This window comes from Sinocyclocheilus rhinocerous, unplaced genomic scaffold, assembly GCF_001515625.1.
Source record: "Sinocyclocheilus rhinocerous isolate Xijiao unplaced genomic scaffold, SAMN03320098_v1.1 scaffold534, whole genome shotgun sequence".
Lineage (NCBI taxonomy): Eukaryota > Metazoa > Chordata > Actinopteri > Cypriniformes > Cyprinidae > Sinocyclocheilus > Sinocyclocheilus rhinocerous.
The window spans coordinates 936,066-954,518 of NW_015646352.1; the positions used below are offsets into that span (position 1 = coordinate 936,066).

The 18,453-nt window shown below is 36.2% G+C and overlaps 1 protein-coding gene and 1 pseudogene across 1 annotated transcript in view; both read left to right on the forward strand.

The window, feature by feature from the left end:
* The first annotated feature begins 397 nt into the window (after positions 1-397).
* Positions 398-3,035, forward strand: LOC107707396 (serine/threonine-protein kinase pim-1-like; annotated as a pseudogene).
* Positions 3,036-4,368: 1,333 nt separating this feature from the next.
* The window catches only part of LOC107707397 (carabin-like), a gene marked incomplete at its 3' end in the record, with an annotated part of 27,223 nt that continues 13,138 nt past the window's right edge, over positions 4,369-18,453 (forward strand). The window contains exons 1-10 of the mRNA XM_016511388.1: positions 4,369-4,550; positions 4,707-4,794; positions 5,177-5,284; positions 5,389-5,560; positions 6,977-7,102; positions 7,657-7,780; positions 8,015-8,084; positions 9,738-9,852; positions 10,037-10,154; positions 13,759-13,871. Of these exons, the coding sequence (XP_016366874.1) occupies positions 4,450-4,550; positions 4,707-4,794; positions 5,177-5,284; positions 5,389-5,560; positions 6,977-7,102; positions 7,657-7,780; positions 8,015-8,084; positions 9,738-9,852; positions 10,037-10,154; positions 13,759-13,871 (1,135 nt within the window). The remainder of the gene's footprint in view (positions 4,551-4,706; positions 4,795-5,176; positions 5,285-5,388; positions 5,561-6,976; positions 7,103-7,656; positions 7,781-8,014; positions 8,085-9,737; positions 9,853-10,036; positions 10,155-13,758; positions 13,872-18,453) is intronic.

Sequence of the window (18,453 nt, forward strand, 5' to 3'; positions counted from 1 at the left end):
GTAGTTTTTTTTTTTCGTATTTGGAATTGATGAGCAAAAAAAAAGTAATGTAAAAAGTATTAAATTCGAAAGCTATCAGTGAAAGTAGCAGAACAGAACTATTTTTGTTTAGAGCCTTAATATGCATAGAACGAACATTCCACAGTACAGTGTCAAGCGAGCTAAACTAATCTACATTAATTGGGTTCGCGCTCACATATTAGATACTGTTCTATTGCTCATTCAGCAGTTATTACATAGAGTTATCCAAGTGAACAGCGATTATGGGAAGTAAGAGAAAACTAAGTTCTCGCAGCGCTCCGGTGTATAACTTCCATCAAAGTACACCCCCAACATCCAGCACTGACGCGGAGTACCACCGTCAGCTCGTTAATGCTGGTGAGGGAAATGAAAGAGGATGAGGAAGGAGAGTTTTGAGAAGCAGGTGGAGGACCAGGCCACATTCAGTGGTCTTGAAGTCCTCTCTCCTGCAAATCAGCAGCAGGTTCAAACCCCTCCATCCGAAGTCCACCAAAGTCCTGTCAGTCCAGCTTCAACTGACAACAGCGAAGTGGACATGACAGTTGATGGTGCGTTTACTGCCATAACCCCAAACATTTATGACATGAAATTTCATGTCAACTACAATTATTTTTCTTTTAACAGACTACATTTTGAGCCGGTATTAGGTCGGTAGATTGCTCGGTGAGTGAAGATACGGCGCTGTCTATGAAGGGAGACGCTTGGAGGATGGCTTTGGGGTATCATTATTATTTTCCTTACTATATTTAGCTTGCAAATTGTTAAATTTCCCTTATACATAAATACTAATTGTTTTATTATAATAATAATACTAATAATAATCATCTCACTCCAGTTATTTTGTCATTATGTCCATTATTTTGGCCTAGTGTACTTGACATGTTTAAAATGTGATTGTGATCATGTTTTGTTCATCAGGTGGCAGTGAAATTTTACAGAAAGCCAAAGAAAATGGAATACATCCACATTGTAAGTAGATACATCAACATTCCGTTTTAAATGTAAAACATGTAAACAGTTTGTCCAGGACTGGACTAACTTTTGTTTGGGAAAGCACCTCCATCTAACCATGATCTTTTAAATGATCTTTCTTCTAGCCTGGTCATTCCGCACCCTTTCCTTTAGAGGTCGGCTTGTTACTTCTTGCTAATAAGGGTCCCGACGTTCCACAGATCATTCGTCTGCTGGACTGGCAGGACCAGCTTGACCACTACATTATGGTCCTGGAACGTCCTTCACCCTGTGAAGATCTGGTGTACTTTTTGGAGCATCATGAAAAAACTCTCAGTAAGGACATGGCACAGTTTGTCATGCTGCAGACAACACGCGCCGCTCAAATGTGCTGTCGCCGTGGAGTGTTTCACTGAGACATCAAGCTGGACAACCTGCTGATAAACCCAGAAACACTTGAAGTCAAGCTGATCGACTTCGGGTGTGGGGATCTGCTGAGAGAATGTGGATATGATAGATTCTGTGGTATGTATTATGCATCAAACCTGTAGTTTAAGATTCTAGTGATTAGTTAAACCATATTCGACTGTTTTGAAGCTCACATATCAAACGAAATGTCTTTCCTTCAGGCACAGCAGAGTATTTCCCCCTTGAATACAACATGGAGGGCAGGTACCACGGGAAACCTGCTACTGTATGGTCACTGGGAGTGCTCCTGTTCGTAATGGTGTGTGGACGCTTCCCAGAAACCAATGACCTGCAGATGATTGAATACGATATCTGGTCAGAGCCTGGCTTGTCAGATGGTAAGATGGCATTCATCACAACCAAGAAGACCAATTGTAACTCTTAAGTCATACAGAATAGATCAAAGACAAAAGACGAGAAAGTGGCTGGAGTTTTTCTGGAATTTCTGACCTTACAGTTTAGAACAGTCACATCTTATAAAGACAAAGACAGCAGGTATTAAGTTCAAAGTTATAACCTAACTCTCCCATCTCCCCCTCTCTCCCATTGTTTTGGACAGATTTTTGCCACCTGATTCGCTCCCTATCATATCAGTAACAAGTGATATATTCACCTTTTTATGGTGTATATGTTATCTTGTTTGTATATGTTTGTTTATTGTGACATGGAAAGAAATCAGAAATCATGTATGTGGATGATTTTTTTTGTGCAGCCTGCCAGTGTTAGGGAGGGAAGTGATAGTCAGGAGAGAAAGAGCAGGAAGAGTAGTTTTGACAAGAAAGGCAGCTCAGGTCAGGCACAGCAGATGCAGGACCAAAATACTGCACCAGAACATGAGAGAAGCACTGATGGTAAATCATTCAAATCTACAGCTCTGTGCATCAAGAACTCTACAGGATTTTCACCTAAATATGGTTTTCCATAATAAGGATTTTAAGTAAAAATTCACACCATCACACATTATATCCAAATCCAATTGAAGTTGGATTAAGACTGTGAACTGATCCCATCCCCCCCCCCGTTTTTTTTAACACAGATGAAACCAAGTGGACAATTGTTGCCACCAGCCAGAAGAGAAAACGGAATTCATACAGCGCTCAGGTGTACAACCTCTATGAAAGTACATCTTCAACATCTAGCAGCAGCGCAGCAGAGTACCTTCAGTCCACTAGTGATGATGAGGAAGATGAGGGGCCAGAAAGAAAGATGAAGAGGACGGATAGTGTTGAGCAGGAGTCCCCTTTGTATTTCTTTGACCGGAAAGGCAGCCCAGGTCAAGGTCAGACTCAGCAGGTGCAGGAGCAGGCTGATGTCCCGTTATACAGAAGTCCCGTTATAAAGGTAAATCAAATACCCTTGTTGAGAATAAGCCTAACCCTAATCAAAAATGCCCCTAACTGAAGAATCATTTGATATTTCCCGCTTTAGAGCAAAGTCTTCTGCAGGACATTAACTGTGCTGTAGCAGATGGTGGTCGTCAGGAGCCTCCTTCCAGTCAACCTGAAAATCAGCAGAACATTTTGAGCCGGTATAAAGTTGGCCAAATGCTCTGTGAAGGAGGATTCGGCACCGTCTATGAAGGGAAGCGCTTGGAGAACGGCCTTGAGGTATTGTGATTTTATAGCGTATATTTAGCTAGCAAATTGCTTTATCTCACTCTGTCCATTTCAAGTCCTCTTGGTTTATTTTATGTCCACTATTTAAATCATACACTAAATCATACAAAACATCTAAAAAAGTAACATCTGAGCCAAGTGTTGGAATTTTCCCAGAATTTCTGACCTTATAATTTAGAACAGTCAAATCTTTTCATCTTATTTAAAAGACAGCAGGTGCAAAATGAAAGATTAAAGATTATAACCTGACTCTCCCATCTCCCCCTTCCTGCAGATTGCTGCCATCTGATTCGGTACAGTCTTCCTTCAGCTGACGTCAGTGGCCATCCCTCCACACCTTAGCATTTTTTGGAGCTGGCAAGCCTTGGTGGCACCTAGACAGTCCAAAAAACACCCTGTCACCTGTCATCGTGGTCCCAGAATTTCCTCTCATGGCCGCCCAAGAGGTTCATGTGAAAGCTGTTGCTGCCACAGCCAGCCTAGAGATTCCTGTCTCGGCCTCTCCATTCCTCAGCTTAGCATCTGACAGACTGACATCAGTGGCCTTTACAAGCCTTAGCATCTTGCAAAGCTCCCAAGCCTTGGTAGTCTGGCGCCTTGGCTTGAGGCAGTATCATAACAGCATACTTTAACAATGTAGTTATTGTACAGTTGGTTCAATAGTTTATATGAATATGGTTATATATATATAATCGATACATAAAAAAACTATTGTGCCATGATTACAAGTGATTTTTATATATCACAACAACATAGTTTAAAAGCATAGTTTATATTATATCACTACAGCATACAGTATTTATTTATATAACATTACGGCATACAGTAGTTTACAGCATAGTTTAACAATGTACAATTTGTACCATTTAAAATAATATCACTCAGAAATATGGCACAATTCATGTATTTTATTTTATGGATTGTATTTAATGTGTTGAATAAAATTGAAAATTGTTGCGCGAGAGGTTGTCACAGTTCATATAATGTTCCTCATTTATCAGATGAAATATGTAATATATATTAAATGTAATATAATTTAGATAATTGAGGAAATTTGATTAGATTTATTTATTTATTTTTGGTAATTTACTTAGTCCTCTTAGTGGGCTTGGCCACCCAGTGGAACGTAAAAGATTAAAAAATACACAATAGTAAATGTTCCATTCATAAATTAAATGTTATGTTCTTTTCATAAGATATTTTTCAGTGTGTCAAGTTTAATATAATTTATTTAAAAGCTTTTGTGACCGGCTAACTGGCTCGAGGCTTTTATTTTGAAGAGTAGTTGCATTGTGTTCGTCTTGGCGCTGAGTTCAAGCTTCGGTTACAGTGTACAGTACGCAGACGAAAGGACGCGCGTTCAGAATGAAATCAGACTGATTGTAGGAGAGTCATGTTGAGGAGAGCGAGCAGCTCGGTGGGGTTTGATGAATTCGGTTTTGCTCTCGGCAAGAAAAGGGACAGAAAACTCCAACACAGATGTCACGACTACAGGTAGATGTTTACTAAGATACTAAGAGTAGTTTAGAATTCAGTTCGTTTTCATAACTCGAGATATAATACTTCGTAGATAAGTTCACATGAATGAACGCTGTAAGTTATGTTGTGATGCGCACTTGGCAAGTAACACGTTAGCTGTGTTTCCCTCAGTTATCCTCAGCCTAATCCAGTTAAAGTGAAGGAACTGTGTGAATTCCTCAGTTACTGGAATGGAGCCAGTTTTATCTGCAGAAATCAGGTGTGTGCATGTTTCTCTATATAGCTCTGTTACATTTGCCAATGGTTGAGCACCGTTCAGAATTGAGAATCCATTTAAATTCACAGAAATGTATTTATCAGTTGTAAGTGTAATCTTTAATCACCTGTCTTTAGAGAAATGCATCTACTATATTCTTCATGTAAGAATTCATGATTTATAGCAAAACTTATGTTGGGCAAATTACATTCTTCTGTTGAATTTATTAAATGAACTTCCTGTCATTCCAAACCCAATTTCAACTCATCAAAAAAATCAGAGACAATTTTTAAATTATGAATTTTGCCCCACACTGCATTTAAAATGGTTTACATAATATTTTAACGCATTTAGTACTTTTTAGTTTCATTTTTCTCCATTTCAGATCGAGAAGTTTATTCGTATTGGTATTCCTCCAGCAATACGTGGACGAGTTTGGAAATGCCTCCTAAATATCGACAGTATCAGAGCTGCCAGCTCTTTTGATTATGAGGTGCAACCCCGTCAAAATATATTTTTATTATTATGCAGACTTGAAGTGTGATGCTTTGAAAGACATTTGCCTTGTTTTTGACCCATTTTGGTTGTTTACTTCAGGCATGTCAGGCTGAGATCCGTAAACCTCTGGTTGATCTTGGAGTCAGTGAGTACAGTATCATCCCTACTATAGACTCTCTAGTGGACACCGAGAATGAGATCAGCAGCGGACAGGCTTCGGATCTCCTCAGCGCTGACCTAACGCTCTTCAAACAGATCGCCCTCGACCTGCGTGAGTTGTGCCTTTGGATGACCACTGAAATTGCATGATGCTTTCCATACATTCGTTTGAACTATTTTGTTTACATTCATTTGAATATTTTTATATGAATTAATTAAAAGAATGCTATAACTTAGGAATAATAAAAGTTTGAAATACTATTTAATAATGTTTTTGAGTCTTTTAGGTTCACCACGGCTGCATTTATTTGATAAAAAATACAGTAAAATCTGTAATATTGTGACTTATTATTGAAATTTAAAATAACTGTAAAATAACTTCTATTTTAATATATTTTAAAGTGTAATTTATTCCTCTGATGGCAAAGCTGAATTTTCAGCAGCCATTACTCCAGTCTTTAATCACATAAAATCATTCTAAAATGCTCATTTAGTGCTCCATTATTATCAAATTTTGGTACTCGGTTATTAGTGAGTTTTGTTATTATCAATATAAAAAAGCAGTTTTTGCTTATTACCATTCTTTTTTTTTTTTAGGATTTTTGATGAAAAGAAGGTACAGAAGTACTATATAGATAGTTTATATACAGTCAAACCAAAATGTATTCAGACACCTTCAACATTTCACACATTATCACAGTTTATTCGCATATAGTTTAGAAAATGGTAATAAAATATGACAAGAACTCAGAGTTAAACTGTGTCGGAACAAATTCATCTTGATAATGTCAGATAACACTTAAGCAAAACATTTGAATAATTTTTGGTCCCAAATATTTATCAATTTTACTGGTAGTCCACTGTATGAAGAATTTTTGGGTATAATATGTCACGGTTTACTTTATTTTTGCTATCCTCACTTACATAAATGAACTTTAGTGTCCTACTCCCTCCCACTAGTAAAAAAAAAAAAAAAAGAAAAATTATATCTGGTGTCTGAATAATTTTTGGTTTTACTGTATGCAGTACATTTTGGCAAGTAATTTATAAAATGTTAATAATTAAAATGTTTGTATATATTTTTTTATGTTTTTCTTTTTCTGCTAAAAACTGTGGTTGACAGCCTCATTTTTGAAAGAATGAGACTTTCAGGAGGAAGCAGTAATTTGGAACAGATGGCAGTGTTTTTGTTTGAACTTGGCCAATATTCTGAAAACCACATGGGGGCGCTGCATAAACACACTTTCCCTTTACACTTAACACATGTACTTTACATTAATGCATATGGCCAACACTTTCACCCATAGTGCACCAAGGCATTGGGAATCAAATCTATATCGTTGGTGTTGCTGGCACCATGCTCTACCTTTTGAGCTACAAAAGCCTGAAATACTTCTGTACAGACTACTTCATGTTATTACTAACCTTAACATTTGCCTTTTTGTATGTGATCTTTCTAGAACGTTTTGTATATAGAGTTTTAAATGTTTTGGCAGTTCGGTTGATATTTCCTTATTTGTCTGTATAGGAAGGTCGTTTCCCACCCATCGCACTCTGATGGGGGACCGTCCGGAGGCTATTGAGGGCCAGGCCAAACTTTTCAGAGTTCTTACCGCATTTGCCCGATATAATCCCCAGATTGGATACGTACAAGGTAATGAACTGCCTGTATTTCCACAAATGAGGTCACTGGCATTACTGAAATCTTGAACTTTGCGCCTGTGCTTTTACTGGTCCTGTCAAACATTTTTAAAGGGGTCATATGATGCGATTTCATTTTTTCCTTTCTCTTTAGAGTGTTACAAGCTCTTGGTGCATAAAGAAGATCTGTAAAGTTGCAAAGACTAAAGTCTCAAATCCAAAGAGATATTCTTTATAAAAGTTAAGAGTTAGCCACACCTACCTAACAATAATGTACAGTATGTGGAAAATAATGTGTTTTTTTAACTTTAAACCGCATAAACACATTTCATTACACCAAATACACAAAATAATGTTCTTTTTAGCAGCATCATATGACCCCTTTAAGTTCAGTAAATACTGAGGTTTGGCCTCAAGAGGGCAGTCAAGTGCCATCTTCTTGTTATTGCATGTCATGGTCATAATTTTGTTTTCTTTTTTTCTGTGGAGCTAATTTAGTTAGTTTGCCCTTGACATTCTGGCTATAATGGGACTATGTGATGCCTCAAGGTTTGTTTTTCTGCTCAGGGATGTCCTATATAGCTGCTGTGCTCCTGATGATCCTGTCTGAGGAAGAGGCTTTCTGGGCTCTGGTTGCTCTGTTAGAGAAGCCCAAGTATCTCTCAGAGCTCTTTGATTCTTCTGTGAAGAAGTAAGACCTTCGGCTGTGCATAAAATAGATAAATAAACGCATATATTTTTACAAAAGTTTACTCAAGTTACACTGAAAACATCTGCTGACAGAGCTGTTGAAAGATTTTGGAAATATAACACACATCAGCCAAGTTAATATATGTTTTTTGCAAATGACAGTAATTGAAAATAAGCTACACATTGGTTGGTTAATCAGCTTTTTATCTATTTTAATAATTAATTTTATTTTCAGGATTCAGCATCAAGCTTTGATTTTTCACCAGCTTCTGAAGCACAGGAAACCTCTGCTCTTCCAGCACTTGGTGAGAATTATGGTCTAAATTTCTCTCAATGAAAAAAAAATCTCGCTCAATAAATAAAATAAATAAAAAACAATTAAAATTAAAAATCACTCTAAAAATGCTAATGAATATATTATTACATATTTATTGATATTTTTTCTGTCTATGAAATACAGATGAAATTAAGCTCTGAAATTTGCCTCTGTTAAAAATTATATATATACATATTGTACATACATATATGTGTATATACACGCACAGAGCTGGGTAGTAACTGATTACATGTAATCTGGATTACGTAATCAGATTCCAAAAATCAAGTACTGACATGAAATATTTACTTGAAATATATCTGAGGAATAGTTCTATAATTTAACAACACATTCGCATGTTTAGTTCGATGTCGCTTAATGGTCACAATGAAATAAAACAAATATGTTTATATGTAAAATAAAATATTTCTATTTTTGGTGTTCAAGTGTTTAAATAATTTATTTAACATTTTTATGATTTAATTAATTATTAGCTTTTTTATCAACTCACAAACACAATCCAGTTTGGGAAACTCTAATTTAATGTAATGTTTAATGCATTTTATGTTGATATCAAAAAATAAAATATATATTACTTTCTCTTTTTTTTTTTTATATCAAAATGGTATTTTTAATGGTAAGTTTAAAACAAGTTAGTTAAAACGTATTTTAAAAGTAATCTAAAACAGTCAGAATACATTGCCTAAAATGAGTAACCTAGATTACATTACTAACTACAGTTTTCATAATGTGATCAGTAATGGATTACACACACACACACTGTATATATATATATATCAATTAAATGTCCCATTATCAATTATATTGATCAATTAAATATTACTTTTTTGCTTTAATGACAGCAGCTCTTAGTTGTCCTCTCACATCTAAAACAGGATCAGCATCCCAACAAACTTTCATAACAGCAGAACCATCTCTTTCCTTTGCACTTGCTCTGAAACAGACCTACTAAACTAAGTAAAACCAGGCTGCATTACACACAGTGGTTTAAATGTCTCAGTCCTCAGAGTTTATGTAGATCACAGCCTTTCTCCTGAGAAGCCTCTCACATTTAACGCCCTCATAGGTTTGTCACTGTGTCATGTAGACCTTTTCCTGAGGGCATTCAAATGAGCTCTTCTGGTTGTGTTTTTTTTTATAATGGTGACTATCCGCCCCCTTGGAGCATTTGTGCAGCTTGCAGAACTCTTAAGGGATCTCCTTCCCATTGTGTGTTGACTCAGCGCAGCTGTCTGAAAAGCTGAGCTATTAGACCACAGCATAGGAGAAAAGATGTCGCCGTTAACTCACAAAGAGGGCAAAGTGCAGCGACATAACTAAAACTTAATGGAATGGACGTTCTAATTAAAAATTTGTTATTTAATCACCCTCATGATGTAACAAACCTAAATGGCTTTCTTTCTAGTGTGGAACACAAAAAGGGAGAAGTTTAGCAAAATATGCCAGTCGCTCTTTTCCATTAAATTACAATGTGAGACAGGAGCTTTCAAGCTTGAAAAATATTTATTAATTTATTTATTTTTGTTTGTTTGTTTGTGTGTGAGAAATATGACCTGTTCATACAAATGTGGCATGAATGTCAGATGTTGACAGGAGTGTGTTGTTGTCTCTCTGCTGGTAGGAGACTCTTGGGGTATCTTCTCTGCATTTCATCATGCAGTGGTTTCTCACTCTCTTCACCTCGCTGCCATGCTGGGACTCAGTATTGGCCATTTGGGATCTTATCATGCTGCATGGTATTACACCCCTTTATCCTGTTTGCTCTAGAATAATAACACCTCTAGTGTCAAGCTGCCATGTTTGTAGATCAAAGGTGAAATGTCATTTCTGTGCCTTAAGCGTCACTAAACAGAATAGAAAATTATTGTATTCAAACAGGTTTCCTGAACCTGATCTGATCAGTTCTTTACATTCTTACAGGTCTGCAGGCTGTATTTCGCACCGGCCTCACCATCATCCTGCTGCTCGAGTCTCGTATCATGAACATGAGTGAGGAGGCCACAGTACTGCCCGTTCTGCTGCGAGTGCCTGTGGATGTGTGAGTGCACTGAAGTACAGGATAAAAATGGATACTCGTTTTGAGATGTGCTAAAAATCACATTTAAAGTGGTCATATGATGCGATTTCAAGTTTCCTTTCTCTTTGTGTTACAAGCTGTTTGATCCCTAAAGTTGCAAAGACTAAAGTCTCAAACCCAAATAGATATTCTTTATAAAAGTTAAGACTGGTCCACGCCCTCCTAAAACGGTTCGTTTAAACACGCCCCTACATGTTTACGTCACTGTGTGGGAAGATTTGCATAATACCGCTCAAATGTTAATGCAAAGAAAGAAGGCGTAACTTTGATTCTCACTGTTGCCGCCACCGCCATGTCGTGAAGACGCTGTGTTTCGTTGTGAAAGCGAAACTACTTTGTTTGGTCTTCCAAAAGAGGACCCAACTAATAATCAGTGGTTAAGTTGTATTTACAACACTGTTCCAGAACAGTTTAACCCATTTATTTGTGTGTGTGCAACGCATTTTACGGAGGACGAGGACTGTTTCCTGGGAGAGTAGCCTACAATGCCGGTGTTCTGACAAATAATGCTGACTCACAGACTGTAAGTATGTTTTCATATTTAAAGAATTTGCCACTGATCACACGCTTGCGGTATTCGGCCAATCACAACGCACTGGATAGCTGGCCAATCAGCGTACACCTCGCTTTTCAGACCGATGAGCTTTGTAAAAATCGACGCGTTTCAGAAAGGCGGGGCATAGAGGAGAAACAATAATGTACAGTATGTGGAAAATAATGTGTTTTTTGAACCTTAAACCGCATAAACACATTTCATTACACTAAATACACAAAATAATGTTATTTTTTAGCAGCATCATATGACCCCTTTAAGACTTTTATTAAATTGCACTAAATCGAGTTTTGCATGCTTAAATCAAGCAAAACATGTTATGTACAGTATAAAAATTAAGAATCAATTAAAACTTTTAAAACATATGCAAGTATGATAGATAAATAAATAAATAAGGCCCAATTTGATCTGCTTTTAAAACAGATATTATACAAATATTTTAACTGCTATTTCTTTTCCCAAAATGGTCACCAATATATCAAGTGAAGCCAAGCATATTCATTTTAATGTCTCCCTCATCATAACAGTGGAAGAAACAAGACCTGGTCTAGCAGTTCTAGGAATTATATATTACGTTTATAAAAAGTAACACTTGTTTACTGAGGTGTTAAAAAAAAAAAAAAAAAAAAGCAATTAGGTTTAATGATGACGTACACTTCAGACAGAAATCGGTGGCACTCATTTCATACTCTGTCTGGATATGTTTATTTGTTGATGTCACAGTCACCATGGCAATGTGGCCATGAGTACCACTTTCATTAGTACAGCAGAACTCAAAGACATGAAGCCAGGCCATATTGTTAAGCTGTTAAGTTGTTTCTATGGCCGCCATTTATTCAGTAGTGTGTGTTGTCTTGGCAACAGGGTCATGCCAATCCAAAGAATCCTTTGTCATGTGATCCGGAATTCTTTTATATGCATGTGCAAATAAAACTCACCGTTCTGAATAGATCTTCGATTAACATTTAAAAACGATATTTGTTGTGGCTTGGTGAAAAAACATCCATGCCCATGTGAAGCCCATGCACTTTGTTAGCCACTTTACAGGATTATAAGGGCAAATGAAGCCATTTGCCAGTTTCAAAGGGGATATTTGGTATTGACATGCAGATGGCAGTCAGCACAAAGCTCCTACACATCAGGGAATGGGTTCACGTTGCTCGCCTGGCACGACGTCAGTGCCGACAAGGTCAAGCCTAAATGCTCCTCTCTGATTCAGAGTATCAGAGTTTTGCTGGGCAGAGAACTGAGCCATCTGAGAACGAAGCTTGCGCCTCGCTTAGGAGGCTAAAGAGGGAAACAGAAAGAAGAAAAAAGTGAAAAGAGAAGAAACAAGTAGGTTTGCCCCAAAACTCCTAAAATCCCTGCAGAAACGGCCTAAGGTGGTTCAAACCAGTCTCTGAGTTCCCAATCAAACTGAGCTGGGAAAACCAGCTTAGTTGGCCTTTAAGAAGCTGGTTTAAACATTTTTTTTGAGCTATCATGACTGATTTTTACAGCATGTTATGTAATCATTAAATCAGGGAGACTCGGTTGACGTCACTGCTAGCTGGCCCTTTGGTATCCACGGTGATGCGGCTGTCCATCATCCATCACCGGAGACTGTGAAAAATGTCAGTTCTTCATAAAAGGGATTGGGGTGTCCTTGCACTCTTTTACAATACTGGCCCCATCCTTCCATTCAGTGCCGTTGACGTGTTGCCCACTGCAAAGTCTTGACAGTTCGTTTGTGTGCCGCTTTTTCCCTGACAAGGCCACTTCAGGGCTTATGTAACTCACTGTGACATTAAGCACAGGCAGACAAGGTTTACTTCTGCTAGGAGGGCTTCTTTCACAGGGATAGTGTTTGCTTTTAATAGCAAGGGAAACGAGTGTTGTTGTTTTTTTTAATCTGTGACGTTTTCATTTCTCGTTTGCTGTTTGATCCAAATTTTTTGTGTAAATCGAAAAAAACTGTCAGATTTAGAAACGTTGTAGATGTAGATGCATCAAAAACAACCTTCCTTTTTGGCTAACGCCACCTAGGACAGGGGTTTTCAAACTTTATGATGCCAAGGACCCTCTGATATGACAATGCCCTTGTGAAGGACCATATATGTTATATATGTTTTATATATAAAAATTCCGTTATACTGTGTAATTCAAAATTTAGGATTTTTTGACATTTTATATAACTATATATATTTTTTATAATTAAATAATAGTTTCCTAACTTAAGTGACTTATCTGGAAAGTCTTTAAATTGTATACATTATTATACACACACATACACACTTATAGTATTTACGTATTTAAAAAGTATTTATGATTATTTATAATTTATTTAAATATAAATAAATAAATAAATGAAATATGTATATTTATTATAATAAGTATCTATGTATAAATATTTATACAGTACATAAATAGATACTTATAATTAAATGCATAGATGTATTATATTTACATATTACAAATAATGCATAGCCTAAATGTTTTAGGTTTTTATAATAAATAAAAATTAAATATATAATAAATATAATACATATAAGAATGTTGTTATAAGTGTATTTTGTAAAGATAAAAATATTTACTATATTTATGAAGACAACAAGATTAAAATTTCACAAATATTTTGACTTTCACTTTGTCATTGTATTAAAGTAAATTGTTGAAATATTATCTGGAAAACATGTACTTAAATATTTGCTTTTTATAAAGTTGACAGTGTTTTGATTTCTAAACAGAATTACATAGTATAATATGAATTTTGATGATTGTAAAAAAAATGCATTAAACCTTTCATTCATATCTTAAGAGCACTGGATAACTTTGACAGCCTTAAAAATATATTATGTAAAATCGGAACCCTCTTGCGGCTTCCTGTGGGTTCCCGAAACCCAGTCTGAAAACTTCTGATGGGCCGTTGGTTAATATTAGGAATTTTTCCCCTAACAATGTAAATCAATGTGGAAAATGTAAAAAAGTAATTGTCTTAGTTTGACTGTGTTGTATTTGTATATGTGTGTCCAGCTCCCAGCATCGTGTCCTGATCCCAGCCCTCTGGAACACTGATGTTCAGGAATGGGAAATCAACTGCATGAACCGCCTAGTCTTGGAGGAGGCCGATGGCGGACAGGATGAAGGTAAACACATACCCACAATCCCACCATTAAACATCCAAGCATGCATTGACAGCTTACAACATTCAGTCGATTACAACAATGAATACGCTTGTTCTCCAAGCATAGTCCCATCCAAACATGTACTGACATTCCAGCCCCCCTTACATAAGACCTCCTTTTTTGTCCCGGTTGTTTGTTTAGTGTGCATATGAGCCCACCTTCAGTACAGTATGTTGTCCCATGTGCCTCAGCAGTCTACTGTGCTGTAAGCAAGACTCTGAGTTCAGGACTAAGGGTCAAGTGTAATGGGCTGACAGAGACACGAGATAGGGACAGACTGGTGACTCAATCTCTTCAGTCATCAGCTGTTAGGGGACCAATAACAGGGATGCCTTTGACTGGATGAGCCCGTAAGTGCTGGCTTTTAGGGAACAAAATGTCAGCTGCATCTCATGTTAGACCCAGGGGAGGACGCCATGCCCGGGTGTACAAAGCGCACTCTTAAGTGTGCTCAGGCTGGATGCTATCTTTGAGTTCAGTTACAACAGGCTAAAGTGAACAGACCTTGTGTACTAATGCAGGTTTCAGTGTTTTCACACACTAATGGTTTATAAGTATTACATTAATTTATATACATAAAAAAGTAAAGTATATAATTTTACCATGTCTCATTGTTCTACCGAGTATTGGAGTACTGTTGGGTCTATAAACCTAAAGAGAAACTATTTCAGTTCAAATTTATTCAACAAAATAATAATATAATATAAAACAATAAAATAATATAAATTCAGTGAATATGTGTTTTGTATGTATTTTATTTGAATTTATTTAAAGGTTTAGTTAATGATTTATTTTTTAAACAAATAATTGTGTGTTTTTTTTTATTAACCATTTATTTTGTTTAATAAATTTTATTTAATAATTTATTTTTTATTAAGTTTTTACTTGTTTAGTTTTTTCCCCTTTTTACATCTTATTTTGTTTATATCTTTTCACTCTTGCCATTTGGTTCTTGCTATATCAGATAACAATAGCATTTATATATATATATATCTCAAAGAAGTTAATTATATATATACATCAAAGAAGTTAATTATATATAAATTTACAGTGTCTCATTGTTCTACCCAGCACTTGAGTACTGTTAGGTCTATAAACATGAAGAGAAATTATTTCTGCTCAGATTTATAAAACATAAATAATGTAAATTCAGTGAAATATGCATTTTATTTATTTGTTTAATTTATTTTTATATACTTTACATTTAGTCATTTAGCAGACGCTTTTATCCAAAGCGACTTACAAATGAGGACAATAAAAGCAGTCAAAACTAACAAAAGAGCAACAATATATAAGTGCAAATGACAAGTCTCGGTTAGCCTAACGCAGTACACGTAGCAAGGTGTATATATATATATACAGTGGGTACGGAAAGTATTCAGACCCCCTTAAATTTTTCACTCTTTGTTATATTGCAGCCATACTTAAAATCAGGTACCTTTTACTTAAGTAATCTTCTCATATTTTCACTTTTTTTTTTACACAGTACTTTTACCTTAACTTATGAATTCATTTTACTTTGTCATCTAATCACTCTTACATAACTACTAACCCCAACTAAAATCACCACACTTGCCACTATCTTAGCCTGAGGTCTGCACACTCTCTATTCCCAATGAACACACCTCCATATTCTCCTGTTTTCCGCCCACACTGGGATCATCAGGTTTCTCTCTTGTTACCAACAGTGCCTGGCGTACTTTCGTTATCGCTCTGAGTGTCTTCATTTACAACTTCTGATTTATTTAAGTTCCTCTGGTGATTTACAGTAGCGTTAATGCAGGGTTGACAGAATCCCATTCGACGGGCACTTGTCTGTCTGGTGGCTGTGACTCATCGGCTTTTAATGACAGAGATATTCCCTGAGGTTGGCTGTGCATGCTGGAGCTGTATTTTGGGGGGCCCTGGTGTAATTGAAAGGCCCACCAGGGATTTTTACAGTATGAATCTGTCATCCAAAGCTCTGTGTGTCATTGTGAGTCATCCGGGGGGCTGTCAGCCCTCTCTGTCCACCTTTTAACAAGGTAATGAGAACTGACTCAGAGCCTTCACTCACTACACCTGAGCTTCCATGGAAGCCAGGTCTATTTGGGAAACATCTGGATGTCAGGAAACCACAGAACGACCACAGCTGACTTACTGTTGACTGAAGAGTTTTTTAGTGGTCTGTGTCTTTAAATAGATTGTATGTTTATTAGGTTTTTAGCACACCTGTCCATGACTTCATACCTGCCTGAACGTATTTTGGCGTTTGCTTTAAGCAACAAGGAGCATGAGTTCATTAGATTTGCTCTGATTTGATCGCTCTTTGTATTCTTATCAGCTTTTAATCATGTTATCAAATAATTTAACACTTTCTTTAATTAAGAAGTTTGGGGGTCAGTAAGATTTTATTTTTTAAGAAATTAATCCTTTTCTTTTCATCAAAATTCATTTGATCAAAAGTGACCGTAAAGACATTTATAATGTTTCAAAATATTTCTATTACAAATAAATACTGTTCTTTTGGTGATTCATCAAAGAATCTTGAAAAAAGTATCACGTTTCCACAAAAATATGAAGCAGCACAGTTGTTTTCAACATGGATAATAATAAGAAATGTTTCTTGAATAGCAAATCAGCATTTTAGAATGATTTCTGAAGGATCAGTGACACTGAAGACTGGAGTAATGATGTTGAAAATTCAGCTTTGTATCATGGGAATAAAATAGAAATAAATAGAATAGGAATAGAAATAAATGCAGCCATGGTGAACATAAGAGACTTATTTTAAAACATTAAAAAAAACGTTCAGACCCCAAACCTTTAACTGAAAGTGTACAATCAGAATTATTCTACTTTATTTTACTGAAAATCTCCCTGTAAAAGCGTGTAAATGGCTTTTACTCTTGTTCTAGCTAATAAAGTAGCTATTCTGTACTGCAGGTCTCTCTCAGAGGAACTTAAGTCTGGATCTCCGTTTGAAAGTCAAGCTTTATAGCTTACAAGAACAAATTAATTTGTCGTGAATATTGCAGCATAGCCATCACTGATGATTGCTGTTTAGGCTCCCATGGGGGTGTGTGGTACAGAAAAGGTGTTTGTTGCCCTGAGAGCAGGATTGTATTTTGCTTGTGAGTGTGTTGGCAGAATCCTGAGGTGTGCTGCTAGCTCAGCGCTGTGGTGCATCGCTCTGATTTTCCCTGCCGTCTGTGGTGTAGTGACTCAGCTGCTTTCTGCAGGTGCAATGAAATTCAAGATGTAAAATATTTACTAAAATGTACAATTTCATATATGCATTCCTATACACTTGTGTTTCAATGATAGGCGCCAGTAAGTTTTTTTGGAAAGAAATTAATGCCTTTATTCAGTACACATTTAAATTGATCAAAAGTGACAGTAATGTATTTTCACAAAAATATTAAGCAGCAAAACCTGGATTTCAACATGGATAATAAATGTTTCTTGAGCAGCAAATCAACATATACAAATTATTTCTGAAGGATCATATGACACTGGAGACTGGAGTAATTCAGCTTTGCATCACAGGAATAAATTACATTTTAAAATATATTCTAATAGAAAACAGTTATTTAAAGTTGTAATATTTCAAAACATTACAGTTTTTACTATATTTTTGATCAAATAAATATAGGCTTGGTGAGCATAAGAGAGTTTTTTCAAAAATACAAAAAATCTTACTGACCCCAAACTTTTGAATAGTACTGCATGTTTTAACTATAAATTGTTATATTATTATTAATTACTATATAATTGTTATATAAGTCCATAATGATGTTGATTTAAATTTCACAATTTTCACATTTCACATTTTTTGTTTATTTTGAGTTCATTCAGTGAATGATTCATTCAGACTGGTTTAGTATTGTAACTTGAGAGTGCATTTGTCTTTCTGAAAGAAGTTTTGGCAGCTTTGATTTATATGCTGTTTATTGTTGATGATCGCATTATTTTTTATATGTATCTGCATATGAGATGCATATGCTCGTTTCTGCATCTTCCTCGCCTGTGTTTTTGGTCGGGAGATTCTGGTCTCATTCAGAAGATGCGTAATAGCGTCCCCGAGCATATAACAGTGAAAACACGGTAAGCCGTAAAATCTCGTCTTTGGCGGTGAAGTGTTTTCTCATAAATGACGAGATAACTCGCCTTTAGTGGGGAAAGAGTTAAAAGAACAAATTCATCAGAATCATTTATTTGTGAATCAGACTACACAAGTCATGCAGACATGTTTTCTCGCTATTATTATCCAGTACTAGGGATGTAACGATTAACCGCGAGCCGGTTGAAAATCGATTTAAATATGTGACGATTCAAATCGGTTGAGATGCTAAACAAATCGCGATTCAATTAGGGGTAGGAGTTTATATGAATGTATGTCTGAGGGGAACTTGCTGTCTTTCGATGGTATTTTTTCTTTTCCTCTTGACTCTGTATAATGCATATCAGGGCTCCAGACTCATTCTTCCCACTGGTCGCTCTTTTGCAACTAACTTTCTCAGCTGGTCGCACGAGCACATGATTTGGTCGCAATATATATATA